Below are 14,821 nucleotides of genomic sequence, written 5' to 3' on the forward strand. Positions count from 1 at the left end.
GTGTCTTGCCCATGAGGTGTGAGGATGCCCTGGCTGGATGGCCATGGGAGCCTCGTCTGGTTGTGGAGGCCAGGACCTGATGAATTCCCTCCTACATGGCTGCTGGGAGAGCAGGAAACAGTAAACATGGTCAGAGCCTTGAAAAAAACACGTGCAATGCTGCAGCAGACGACAAATGGAATCAGCTGTCACCCAGGGGATCAGCAGGTTGCCTCTGGGGCCAGAAAGAGGCTTTTGTCACCCTACAGGACAACCGGCCTGCTATGTCTTGAGGTCTTCTTCTGGCTTGGTGTTTCTCCACTCAGAAACTCAGAGACTGACCCCAACCAGAGAAAAACAACCAGAGAGGAGGGAGCTCTGCAATAGCACAAAGAAACCTTTTCATTTGCTTAGTCAGCATCCCCTCCTCACATTCTTAACATCAAACCCATGACCAGACAGCTTCAGGGCAGGGAAAAAGTTTCTTCCACATATCAGAAGACCTAGAAGTTATTTTACCGTCTCTTGGCTGTTCTCTGAAGTGAAGAGCAGAGCTTTCCTTCTAGAATTGCTTGAGCATGCCTCACCTAACTTGTTTACTGTCACTGCAAAGACCTCAGACAGTGGTGCCACTTCTTGTTCTCTGCCTGTAACTCACAATATATTAGTCTCCAGAGGACTGCTTGCTTTTTTTTTTAACTCTAACCCAATTATATGATACAGACAACGTGGTGAAATTTAACAACCTTCAGTAGACATGATCTTACAATCTCTCTTGGCTTTAAACTCCCAAGAATCTGCAGGGTAGTTAATTTTTGTTTTTAAACAAGGAATGAGTAATAATAAAGATGGATAGATGAATAAGTAAAGCTCACAGGAGATAATAAATAAATGGCACGTTGATCATGCCAGGCAGTTATTGGTATTTCTGCCTCAATGCCATGGTGAAAAAGAAGGTCTAGAGGTCTGAGTCAGCAGGACACTGCACTTAATATGTGCTCCTGGCTTTTGAATTGCCATACAGCAGCTCTAAAGGGGGTCATTTAGTGCCTTGATAAGTCTGTTTCACAATACTTGCTAATGCACTTTATTTTCTGAGTGTCACTTAGAACATCCTTTAAACAATGCCCTGAAATGCAAAAATCCCAGGCAAAAATATCTTATTCTGTCTGCTGCTTCTTCCCTGCTGTCCTTCTGATAATATTTTCAGCAAGGGAGAATCAGGGAGCCACATCACTGAAGGCAGAGCCATCAGCTCACGCTCACCAGTGTTGTGATGACACGACAGGCCTCCCTCACACTCTCTCAGAACTAAGGTCATTCCTTGCGAGTGAAGGTAACTTTATAAAGTTTTGGGAGTCTTACCAGGCACTTTACAAGGATGTGACTTTTTCTCCAAGTCTCTATCTTCATTCCTGGATTCAGGAGAGTGAATATCTTTGTCCTGCTTCTCCTTGTTTGCAGCAGTATTTGGAACGGTTATGTTTTGCAAGGCTGGCTTTCTGGGCAACGGAGGTTTGCTACTAAGCTGTTCAGAGGACTTCGCTTTGGGTTTGATCTTTTCATTTAAAGAACCACCAATATTTATATTGGCTGTTTTTTTGATCTGTGCCTTATCACCTTTTGGAAAGGAAGCCAATCCTTCATTTTCTAAATTAAACTCTGCACTGTATCTTTTAATCCCTTTTGATTCTGGTGACGAGTTCTCTCGATATTTCAAAGACAGTGAGGTGGATCTGAGTTTCACTTGGAAAGGACTTGTATCTTCACAGCTTAGCTGACTCTGAGAAACCACCAAAGAATCGCCTGGCACTGGCACCGCATCAACAGCCAGAGAAACAAAGCCAGCCAAAATTTCTGTAGGTCGCCCTGTGTTCTCAGAGTCAGACTCTGGCAGCAAAGTCTGCTTTTTGTTGCTATTTTTTTCCTCCTCCAGATCTGATCCCTTCTGCAAGTCTTCTTTCCACTTCGCATTTTTCGAGGAGACTTTTTCTTTGGACAGGAGGAATCTGGTATTTAATGGGCTTCCCAGCTCTGATCTTTCTGGGAAGTGTAGGCTTCTGGTCCTTGGTCTCTCCCGTGCAGAGGAAACAGAAAATTTTCTCAGGGCATGGAGTTCACTGGCTGCTTTTTCAGCTTTCTTCCCCAAAAGTTCCTCCTTGTGGATCAGTGACTGACTGTTCTCCTTACCAGAAGCAGCTGCCCCTTGTGCAGTCTTTGTTTTGTCTAGAAAGCAGGAAGCAGATGATCCCATCCGTGTTGAGGAAGCAGGATGTGAAACATGGAACGAGTCTGTGGGCTGAAAAGGACCTATGGAAAGTTGCTTGCTGGATTCTGACAACAGAGCAACCTCTTTCTTTCCCTCTTTATTACAGGGCATTTCCACAGGTACTTGATCATCCGTCTGTATATTTTCTCCAGAGCCTTCCAAGCAAATAATACTATTCTTACTAACTGAAATATCTTCTTCGGATGGTATTTTATGTACTGAAAACAAGGTAGGAGGCTCCTTATTTTCTTCATTTAAAATATTGATTGACACATTGCTCATATCCCCAGACAACAGAACCAGTGTTTCTGAGGAATCTTTTTGCTTTTGTACTTCTCTGTCTGGACTGGAGTAGGAAGAAGTTGTGGAGTCTTTGCCTTCGAACAGCATCGAGGACTCAGGCTTCACACACGTTGTTTCCAGTGCTGGCTGGCAGCCCTCCGGTTTATTCTCTGGTAGCAGGGCTTCCTGTACAGCAGCAGGCTCAGAAGCAGGCTGAGTCATCACTGGTCTCAAAGCAGGGGGAAAGTCCTCAGGCATTCTGGGCTTCGGCCAGGAAGCCACATCCTGCGCTGCAGCTGTGCCACATGGCAGTTCTTGATTGCTGGGTTTGAATACAGCATCTGGCAAGTCTGTCTGTATCTCCTTTTCATCATCCTCTTCTTCTTCTGGGGTACAGCTCAAATCAGTCAGAGATTCAGACTGGGTCCTCTGCAAGAAAGAAATTCAGAAAGCCCCATCACCATGTACAGATTCACTTTTTTTCTTACTCATTACAGTTAAGAACTTACAGAGGAAAGCAATACTTGCCACCAATACTGAGCTTGCTGTTTTCTTAACCTACATAATGGGTGCTTTTTTATCTAAGCAGATCCTGGAATAATGTATTTAATGAACATAAAAGCAATGAGTGATGCGTCTTTCTGCACAACTAGTGCTTTCATGCCTTTGTAGATGGGAAGTTCATCAAAACAATGGCCATTGGACTGTCCTTGGCACTTGATTCCCCAGAGCATACTGGCTATGTTGTGTTGCTCTTAGGCAAAAAGCAGCGCTTGAAAGAGAAAAATCTGTCCCTTTGTATTTTGCTACTCCATACTAGCATTAAAAATAAAACAACCCATTCTTCCTAAAGTATGACTCTGAAGAAGGAACGGTACATAGAAGGAAGGGCAAAAGCCTAACAAATCCACCCGGTTATGACACTCTATGCCAGCTGAGTATTTACCCCCATATGGCAGTCTTCTGTCTAATCCCACTGCCATACAGCACTACAACCTTGCCTCCTTTGTGTAAAAGTCTTCTGTTTCTTTCGAGAGTTAGACGATTTGATAAAAGTTTATAAATGCATATGTAGTTATCTGTGAGGTCTTATGATTCAGCTTCAGGTAGGGGCTGGAAAAACATACAGGGTTATTTGAAAGCACATTATTAAGCTGCTGAATATGCCTTTTCATATGGTGCCTGCATTAGCTCATGGATTCACTGTGGTTTGTTGGGTAAATACATATTTTGGAGGTAGGCCCTAATTCTAAGAACACAAAACTTGCACTCTGAAGACACTTTTAAGGTTCTTCCAACTTCTCGTTTTGCAAGTGCAATTGCAAAGACAGAGATGCAATGCCACCTGCGTTCACAATCCACATACACAGGAACATAAAAGCAGAAGAAACATTTAGCCAGAAGCAAGGTGCACAGGCAGAGTTGGGGAGGAAAATATTAAAAATTGCATTATCAAAAGATGTGAACACTCTGCATGGAAAAACAGGAGTGCCCGGTCACCTGGCAGTTTACAGGCAGACTGGACAAAGCAATTGTATTTCAGTAACAATGTTACAATGGAAGAGAAGGTTTGATCAGTAGTTATTTCTTTGTATGCTTTTCTAAATAAGTGGCCTCACCATTGTGTTGCTCACAGTGGTGCTCTAACGAGCTCAAAGATCACTCACCAATTTTTTACAATACAGAATATCAGCTAAGTAATATTTAGACACAGAAGGAATAATATTCCTGGTGATAAGCAAGCCAATTTAATGGCTTTAATGTATCTAAAACATTGAAAGAAACCACAAACGATAAAGTGCAAATACAGTAGTGAGAGCTGGAAACTTTAGTTCTAAAAACAGGAGGGAAAGAGGAAAAGATAAGCCACGCCCTCCATAAGATATTACAAAGAATCAGATAAATGGTGTTTTAAAAGGATGGTTTAAAAAGCAATGGCTTTTTGAATAGTATACAATTTTTAATAGTTTTTTTTAATCGTGTGCACCTTTTTTTTGTTTTCTGTGGAGACTTATTGTAAGTCTCAGTAGTGTACATAAAGGGTTTACAAGTTTTGGGGCAGGGAGGGGTCTGAATTCAGAACAGTCCTAATGTACAGAATCTGGCTCCAATTAATAGGTCACAACTTATTCTTTCTGTACTTTTTGAAAATATAAGTCCAATTATATTTGGAAAGTTAAAACAGCTCCATGAATTGCCTCTCAAAGACTCAAGATTTTACAGGATCCTACAGACTAGGAAAAGTACACAAGTTGATCATCACACTTTCTTAAAAGATTTTTTAAGTAAGTAATGAAGCAGTCAGCCCCAACTTCTGCATCACAAACAAGACACTAAATTGTATTGCGTGGTAAATTTAAGAAGAAATTGTTACATAAACTGCTGCATCAAGAATTCACAAGTAAACTCATAATATTTAATCTGTTCCACATGTCTACTCCAGATACATAGCCTCATCAAATAACAGCTATTAAAACCCAATGAAATATCCATGTCACAATCTGGCTTTCCTTATCATATCTGAGTTTGAAATACAAAGTCCAGTAAGAAATTCCTAGTTTTGTGTCAAAGGTAACACTGTTTATTTTCACAAGTACCTGAGAAAATCTTCTTATTTTACTGGATCTCTGGTTCCGGGGTTTTATTAAAAGCTTATGTTTAGCAGCAGAATTATCCAGGCAAGAGGAAAGCTCAGGTGGAGTGTCAAAATCAACTCCAGGTGAGATGGCACTGTCAGATATCTGGGGAGCTCCAGTTCTGGCACTTCCATGCCTAGGGAACAGCTGACCGTCTGTAAAGTGAGATCTAGAAGAAGAACCCAATGTAACCTGGAAAAAAAAATAATTCCCAAACAAAGAATCAAACAAAGAAATAAAGACACAAAAATAACAATTCTACAAATAAAAGCCCGTGTTTATTGGCACTTTAAGGTTGCCTCTTTTCCTTTTCTGCATCTCTTTAAAATGCATTGCATTTCCTAATGCTGCATGTGGACTAGTGGTGTTCGCAGTTCTGCATTTTCAGCTGCTTGAATATCGTGGTACACTGCCCAATGGGAAGGACTAAGTCACATTTAACTAGAAGATCTAAAGCACACAAATACATGGCCAGCATGTTTTAGAAGAAAGATTTACAAAGAGTACTCGGTTACAGAACCCAAAGGGCCAATATCTTTTCTGGGTCTGTCCTCCAGCATCTGTGTCTAGGCTCCCCCCCGCAGTTAGGCTGGATGGCAGCACCTCTAGCTTCCTACATGTCATCAGGTCCCTTCCAACTCTACAATACCCTCCTAAAGACAAGAGAATCAAACATCAGTGGCATGACAGTTAAGTCAGTTTGTGTTTTTTCTTCATGCATTTGTATCTGCAAAATAACCAGGGAGTTTACCTGAAACATAAAATTTCATTTGTAGACTACCCTGGGGAAGGAAATTATGGACAATTCCTACTAGAGGCCAATAACCCATCCAGAAACAACTTCTGAATGCTGCAAGGGGTGCAATACTTTCTTGAAGCTGAAATCCAGCCTGCCTGTGCACTTCACCAGAAACTACCCTAGTCCCAGGCCTGATGCGAAAACAAGACTGAAAAAATTATGAAAAAATACTCTAAAAAGGGTTCTTCATGTCTCTCAGATTCAGTTTTTGTAAACAGACAAAGTAATATTTCCAAATTATCTGTCATGGCATTAACATCACCCCGACAACTTGTGACAGCACTCCCTTTGTAGGCTTGAAATTCCAGTTAATTTCATTAGAGGACCTTTCCTCCTTTGTCATGCTGCCGCCTTCTTTCTGCTTCTTTCTCTGGAAATGGTATGTTACTGAGGGGATTGGATGGGAGAGTGGGGTAGTGTTCCGTTTTATTTAGGGAGGCAAAAAGCATCAGCATTTTCTGCAAGTAGAATTCTGCATTATTCACTGCAGCCAAAAGATACTCCGTAGCGTAGTGAGGGCCTGCTACAGCTTCCCCAATGGCCAGGGGAAAACTCCCATTGATTTTAGTGGAGGCTGGATCCACAGTTTCCAATCATGCTTTCTATTTAAGAAAAAAAAAAGTAGCTTAGCCATGCTGAATAATGGATGCTGTCATTAATTTTCACTCTACAATACCTGCGGTCTAGTACTTAAACATGACTAATGTTCAACAAACGATACGTGGCTGCATTATACATTAGCACCTACAGTGAATAATTTGACATTTCAGCTCCACGATAAAGACGCGGCACATGTTCTCTTTCAAGGCACGTCATTATTTGCCTGCCTTTCTTCTGGCTTCTGCTTTTCCTCGAGAACTTCGCGTGTCTTCCCATTGGCAATGCTCAGTGTCGGCCATTACACTGGGAAATCAAGAATCTGGTTTGTTACTTAAATTTCAGCAGCCTGAGTGAATGCCAGCTCTGAGCCACTGCAGAATTTGCCTGCCCCGCGAAGTCTGGCTCTGGCAAAGCCTGCTGGAGGAGGGGATGGCTGGCAGATCCCCTTCTCCAAATCTCATGTACACATGGCTCAGTTCTCCTTCAGCTGGTTGTGCTGGGCGGCACAAGGAGTGGTGCCATGAGGGGAGCCCCATCCCCAAAGCCCAGGTAGGATAGTCACAATCCTCTTCTCCCTTCTTCGATCCAGGAAAGCTTCCAAGACACAGCAAGGTGTCACTGCTGCCCAAAACATCAGGGTTGCATTGTGCAAAACTCCTCAGCCCTGTGAGCTGGTCTCCTGTGACTTCTAGAAGCAGGGCTAATCTCTCCAAAATGCCAGGCAGTAGACGCCGCAGTCTGGGAGGAAAGCTTTCTGATGGGGATACTTCCTGGCTGCACCATGAAGCTGGACTGGGATGAAGAGAGCTCTGAGCTAAATGATGGGGCACGTGGAAAAAGCTGAGCAACTGCACAGTCACCACCACGTCTCAGGAGTCAGCAAGTGAGTCAGAGAGTGATGTTAATGGAACAACAGGGAGACATAAATCCTCCTTTAGCAAATATGCATCCGGACTGAACAAATTTACAGCGAGTCTGTTTTCAAGAAATACCTTCTTCGTGTGTTGTGTTGTTTTTCTTGAAAAATACTAAAAGTTTCACTGCACAGAAGCAGTTTTTCAAACAGCTTCATGTGGAATCTTGCAAGTGTGGCCAGAAATCTTTGCTGAGCCCTGCTGCAGCTGGTCTTGAAATACATTTTGCATAATTACCACGGAAGAGTCAGCTCAGGACTAGCTTCTCTATTTCCTTTCTGCAATTCCCCTCCACCCCTCCTCCTATTTCTAGAAAACGCTTTTCCCTTTACCCCCTGTGTTGTTCCCACCATGACTCCAGCTGCGGACAACTAAAAGGACCTCTTCAGAGCCCTTCAAAACCGCCCTTTAATCAGCCAGAACTGCTGGCTGCTGATTGAAGCAAGCCATCTATTTGCCTGTACTCAAGTCCTGAAAACATCACTTCAGCAAAATTCACAGACAGAACCCGACTGAAGGCTGAACCTCAGACTCCCAAGCAGCAATGCCAGCCACTATCCTCAGGCAAACACTTTCTGTATCAGTGCGAGGTAACTTTGTACTTAAAGCAAGGGTCTGGGCAGATTTCAGAGGATCTATATTTTGTTCGCAGCTCCTCAGCAAGCTTCCTCCCTTACCCTATGCATGTAACCCAAGCAGCCTTTACTGCAATTTCCCATCTTTAAAAAAACGGGGATACTGTTTCAGTGTCAAAATCTGGTTGGTTGTGCTTAGAGATTAAATCACATCTATAAAGTTTGCTAAAGGATATGAGGTATTCTAGAGGGCTTAATTATTATCACCAGGAGATTACTTGGCATCAGAATTATGTTGATAAATAATGATAACTTTATGTTTGATGGACAGGCATTAAAAAAGCACAGCAAACAGACAGGCATGCAATTACATACATACAAGGTTGTTTTTTGCAGCAGACGGGCAACAAAATAATATTTATGTCTTACATTTCTTTAAAAAACTACTATACATAATTGCTTGGCCCTTAAGACATTTGGCAGAAGTTACCTGTTCTTCTTCTTCACTGCCTGTTCCAGCTAAACTCAAAGAGCTAAGGTGCTTGTGAGAGTCAGAGAACTGTGGAATGGAATGAGGAAGAGATTCAGTAAAAGATGACAAACAAGGTGGATATACTCACAGAAACAATCTACACAAAGTGCACACAGATACTGACAATGCAAGTTGTTTTTCTCTATAGTCTTAAAGATTAGCAAGGACACTGCAAACATAAAGTGTAAGACATGCAGATAAAGAATGAAATAACATGTAACAAAACTATCATTTAAAAAGAAAAAACAGTTTCAAATTCTTCTATGTTTCTCTTTCCAGTGACATCCTAGAAAAACATTAAAGCTCTTATCAGCACATTCAAGGGGGAATACAGATTTTTCAGCCTTTTTTTAATGCCTGGCAGCTCTCTGTAGTCCCTAAAAAAACCCCAACATTCCCATGCATGCACACAAGCACATCCTCTTCTTCCTAGTTCTGCATTTTCTGGTATGTTATATTTTAACAGGAACAGGGAATCTAAGTAGCTGTTTACACAGAGAGATAGCATTTTCCCATTTTGAGTAAAGTATTTCTGAATCATTCAGAGATAAAGCAGTGATACATATAGCAAACCAAATAATTTATTCTACCTTCCACACATAGGTAAAATAAATCATTAAACACTGATTTTTGTCAACACTAGAACAACTCACTCTTGTTGTTGTGCCTGAATTTAAGTTTTCATTGAGCAAAGACATTTCTGGAGGGCTCCTGGGTAATCCATCATCTTCAGAACTAGTCCCAGCATCCTCTGTTCGCTTTGCATGAAGTCCAAATGGAGGTGGAGGTCCCAATTTCATGGTAGGCTGGAGTTTCAACTTCAGTGTGGCATAAAATACATTAGCATGTGATAGCGATGGAGGTTTCCCCAGTACATCTTTTAGCTCAGGTCAATGAGTTACCTTTATTTTAAATTCACAATTGAATGATCCAGAGCATAGGACATCTCACTTTAGATGTTCTCTTAGGGAGCCAAACAACCAACCCATTTTTCAACTATCATTTAAGTAGAACCAAGATATGACACTGCTGTCTAATTAACAAATGCAACATTTAATGTAAGCTGCAGACAGATACTACTTACTAACCAAATGTTCAACTGCAAGTATTATCCCAAAAAATCAAGCCTGGAAAGACATTCCACCTCTTGCATTTGAAAAAATTATGTTGTGTAAATTACCTGTAAAGCTCTAATCCGATCAGAAACATTTTCTTGAGAAAACACTCTTACTGGCCTTGCAGGCTCTTGCCCAGTCTCAGGGATGAAAATGCTATCATGTGACAAAGCTCTGCTTCCCATAATGCCTTTATGTATCCTAGAATAATATAATGAATGAGTGAAAATATACAGATTTTTTTCCCAGTTCTCTTACTCTTAACTCAGGTGGTGTGTTGAACGTGGAGTGGGACATAGCTTTGCCAACATGTATTACACACAAGATTCCAGACTTCTCCATGAATACAATACAGTCATTCAGGCTAATCTAGGTAACACCTTCTAAAACCAAACAAAAATTTGCAGATGCTGTTATCTGTCATGTTAACAAACTGAATCAAAGTTAAAGACACTTTAACCCCAGCAACTGAATTATATCTTACGGAAAAGCTACTGCCCCTTGGCTGGAAGCCAGCAGCTGGGTGGCATGACATTGTCGCAGGCAAGCCCACGTGCAAAATGAAGGCAGTTCACATAAATGAGCCTGTACCTGAGATGGACACTAACTTCTTGCTAATGTAACAATGCGTCTTGCAAATGACTGACCATTACCATAGAAAGACTAAGTACTTTTTACTATTTAGGCAGGGTACAGCATTTAATGTATTTCTGCCGTACAGGTCATCAACAATAACATTTCAGGCAATACAGTTCTCTCAGAATAATTTGCATAAATCCTTACAAAGTCCTGTGCTGTATATCAAGATGCTTGGGAGTTTCTCTTATGGGCCTGGGGGACACATTTTTCATGGAGACTCTTTGTGGACTAGTGAAAGGAAGCAGGTGATGCTTTATGGGTAGCTTCTCTCATAGTCTGTCTCCTACTTTTGATGCATGCAGTATGTAACTTTCTTTGCAAATGTTACACATGGGGCATGAACACCTTGTTTCCTCATGGGGATGGTACAGGAGACCCATGGACAGACAGCTAGGGGCTAGGGGGTCTCTTGTGCTCATTTTCCTCAGCATATTCCTCAGCTCAGCTCACAGCCTAACTAAGTAGGGACCAGAAACGTGTGTACATGGCATTTCTTCTAGGTTTCCCTTCTTTTAAATTTTTTAAGTAAGACAGCTATGAAATGTCAAACCAGAGTACAGAGCACAGAATTGCTTGGGCTCATGTAACTATCAAGTTAGCAGACATTCTACAGAAAAAAAAAAAAAAAAAAAAGGAGAACTGTGTATTTTTGGATCTTAGATACTGTCACAGGCACATTCAGGAACGTAAACAAACATTGCAGAAAGTAACATTTTCCTTGTAATGGCTGCTATAAATATATTTGATAAAACAATAACAGGAAAAAGTTGATCCGTATTTCTGCTGCAGAAGGAAGGAAAGCCTGCTGCTTCTGCTTAATGCATTAGAGACATTAGAAGAACAATTTATCTAAGTGAAAATGTGATCTCTGCAATGCATCCAAGGTCAGACAGATCTATACCAATTTGCAAAGTAACTGCCAGTCAGGGCTACGATGGCTGCTCCACACACCAACATTTTACAAAGACTGCAGCGGTGGCCAGATAAGCGGTGTTGTCACATGTGCACATTTATCCCAGCGTGCTACCCTTGCTTTCTCTTTCTAGCAGACACATACCTCCCGAATGCGTAGCGGAGGTACCCTAGATCTCTGCTCAGATTATGAGTGCTCAAATTAATTTTCCTTCTATTCAAGGAATATCCTGGTCTCTGTCTGTCTGAACAAATATTAAGAAACAAAAATGTAACGACCCTGCAAGTCATGGCAGAGGAACATGGCCAAAACAGCCAAAGATCGTACCCACTTGGATATGGCCTTGTTGAGTTGTACACAAGGGAAAGAAAATCTGACCATCCATGCCTTCGAAATACGTTGTCGAACAACACCACCACTACAGCCCACTGTTAGACCTGATGCTGGCAGCCAGGAACTCCTGGGGCTTCAAGCTGGACTAGTATTAATGTTGCCAATGGCAGAAAAGACACACACAAAAAAATTGTTAATCATTTCTTTTGGTGATTTGGCGCTGCCTGGTGGCCGCGTTGTATAACGTCGTTTTAGCTGGCCGGGACGGTTTGCCTTTCCCCTCCCTCGGCTCAGCAGCATCTCTTGCTTGAGGACCAGGAGGCTTGTTCTGATAGACACAACATTCGACCATGCAAGGACTTGCTTTTTAGGCAGCCAAGGGGCTCTTCAGCCCACCTCTCCATCCAGGAACACATCTGAACTTTAGTCTGGGTTTCTCATGGTTACCTTTCAGTAGTGGGTAACATTTTTAGCAATGCCTGAACGAAGACAGGATTTTCGGAGGCAGACAAATAACACAGGCTGGGATGCACCTGGTCTAGCTTCAGACATTAAACCACAGGTATCTGCATCAGAGCTGGTCACCCCTGGCTCCTGTTTACATTCTGCACAGAGAAATAAGCACTTCTAGAGCCTGGTTCAGCTGAACAACTTCAGACATCTACACAAGAATGATATAAGCTTTCTTAGTAAAGTCAGCTTCTCTTTGGTGATTATAAAAGGCAGCCAGTGACTAACTCAGATGCAGACATTTGTCCTCTGGTCAGATGAACCCCATGCATACAGAGGAAATAAAGGCTTCACAGCCTCTGGTTCCTACTGATTTCAATTGCAGTCAACCCCTTATCCCTTCCTTGCTTTCAAAACCTTGTGTAAATGGTAGGGCATCTAAATTTCTTTAACAGTCCTTAGGAATTACATCTTAGGGGCATAAGACAATCCTGGTAAGATATAAGATAAGTACCTAATTCATTCTTGAAGATGGAAATTACATTATTTTGAAACAATAACCCAAGGCTTATTTATGATTAACTGAAAGCTTTTTTAGTTATTATTTCTTGCTGCACTCCATCCAATTCCCTTGCATCTGCCATTTTAATCTGTACTTTTCTGAAAAAGGCAACTGTTTGAGAATGCAGCATTGTGAACAAAAGGAGGAGGCAATTTTGGGGTATCCTTAATCTACAAACATTGTAGCAGTTCTGTATTTGTTTACCAGCCAGGGTCCAAAGACTTACTCAAGTTCATCTTCAGAATCATAATTAACATGCATGTTGTGAGAGGCTGCAACATCACTTGTTGACTGGAATAACTTCAGACTGCTGCTCCCAGAAGATGATGTCTCTTTCCTTTTCTTTTTACCAAAAAACTTTTTGAAAGATTTGAACTTTGATTTTTTCTTTCCTAAGTGAAGAAACATAAAAAAGATGCAACCAGCAGCATGTGTGAATTGTTGAACAATAATAGTTCTTCTATAATTTCTGCGTAAGTGGATTTTTTTCCTGGAAAATGCCACACTGTCTCCTCTTGCATTAATGTCTTTCAAGACTATATTGGTAGCATGAAATTACTATTACCTTGGAGAATGGACTGTAATGTTTATGATACATAAGAAATAACCTATAGTGTAAAATCTTTCCTAATAGAGTTTCTACTTGCCTCTTGAGATAATTAGACTGTGAAGAAAAACTTTGGTATTAACAGCCTGGGATACAGAGAAGAAATTACAGCTTGGAAACCCACTGCCTTTGTTCAGCAAGCTAAACAGTGATGATAAGGATTGTGTTTCCAAAACCAATTTAAATGTAGAAAAGGCTTACATAGGTGGAATACACAGTGTTGGGAGACTAATGCTTTAAAATGTGAATTTTATAATACATCCCAGAATATTCTGAATGCTAATTACAAGATGTGATGGATCACAAAGTATTAAACCAGAAATCAAGCAATAATCTTGAAAAGCAATGCTAGTCTGCTCAGTGAGGAAAAACCTGAATTGGGATCAGCTGCAAGCTCTGTGAAGGAAATTTCTTAAAATGAATCAGCATTTTGCACAAGGCACCCCAACAACTTGTACCTGCCCCATACAGGTTGGCATGACAGCACTGCGAGGCATCCCTGTCAGGATTTCACTTATTGTTGGATTTTGTTGGGTAGAAAAGTTAAGTTGGTCACAAGACGCCACAAAAAATCTTATTTCAAGCCTCTGAAAATGTCTAAATATAACAGCTCTTGGAGAGAGGAAGAGAGAAGGGGAGAATGCATTCTCTAAACAAACATTCAATTCTGTGATACAGCAAAGACATTGAAGCTCAAGAAGTCACAGCACTTTTCATTCACTGAGAAAGGGAGCAATTCTACCTGAATTGTCCTCTCCATCTCCTTCAGTCTCTCGCATCTTAGGGTCCATTATCCTTGAGGAACTCACGTGAGAATCACTAAAGGAGGTATTAAAAGTGTCAGTCATACCAACAAAATAACAGTACTTCGCTATATATGTGTATACATACATACAGGCAAGTTACCTGTATGTATATAAAAATAAAAATATAAAATATTATGTGTATGCTTTTATATATAAATGCATAGACAATAGATGTCTAAATATATGTATTGTATCTATACATAAATATACATAAAATAAAAAAAAATCCCATAGGATGAAGCTTGTTAGGCTAAGGTATAATAAGTCCCATAGAATATTCCCACTTTCGTAAGGCAATAGTATGTTCTGGTTTAGTTGACCAGCTAGCCTCTCCTGACTGAAAACTGAGTTTGACAAGATTCTCAAGTGCTTCTAAAAGCACGTATCGGAGGAGGTGAGCTTCTTTGGCTCTCCCTCTCTGTGCCTACTCAGGACCACAGATAAAATGTCTTTGTGACAATTACAGCACTTGGGTAACATGTACAAGTAGTATTAGTAGAGAACTGCATCTGGTTTTCCTTTTATTTATGTACAATTTGAAGTATTCTACAGATCGTAGTTTTTCTTCTTTTTTAAGCAACTTGTGAAAAGGTAGCAACTCTTCTTATTCCTTTGTTCATATAGACAACAGGAAAATACAAGTAAAAATAAAACAATTTATTTTCTTCTTCTCTTCTTTGCTTTTTGGAAGCAAAATATCACTTTGCTTATTAAGATTCCTAAATTAAAAAACATTTCCAAAATTGTATATATCCCAAGCCTGAGGACAGAGTATCTGTAATTTAAAATGCATTTCCAGAGCACTAGTCT

At 40.8% G+C, this 14,821-nt stretch overlaps 1 protein-coding gene across 1 annotated transcript in view; it reads right to left on the bottom strand.

The window, feature by feature from the left end:
- The window catches only part of CRACDL (CRACD like), a 70,812-nt gene that overhangs the window by 14,192 nt on the left and 41,799 nt on the right, over nt 1–14,821 (bottom strand). Inside the window, exons 3-8 of the mRNA XM_055802005.1 lie at nt 12,825–12,983; nt 9,767–9,902; nt 9,240–9,404; nt 8,545–8,613; nt 5,128–5,358; nt 1,345–2,959 (exon numbers count right to left, since the gene is read on the bottom strand). Of these exons, the coding sequence (XP_055657980.1) occupies nt 1,345–2,959; nt 5,128–5,358; nt 8,545–8,613; nt 9,240–9,404; nt 9,767–9,902; nt 12,825–12,983 (2,375 nt within the window). The remainder of the gene's footprint in view (nt 1–1,344; nt 2,960–5,127; nt 5,359–8,544; nt 8,614–9,239; nt 9,405–9,766; nt 9,903–12,824; nt 12,984–14,821) is intronic.

Source organism: Falco peregrinus, chromosome 4, assembly GCF_023634155.1.
Source record: "Falco peregrinus isolate bFalPer1 chromosome 4, bFalPer1.pri, whole genome shotgun sequence".
Taxonomy (NCBI): Eukaryota; Metazoa; Chordata; class Aves; order Falconiformes; family Falconidae; genus Falco; species Falco peregrinus.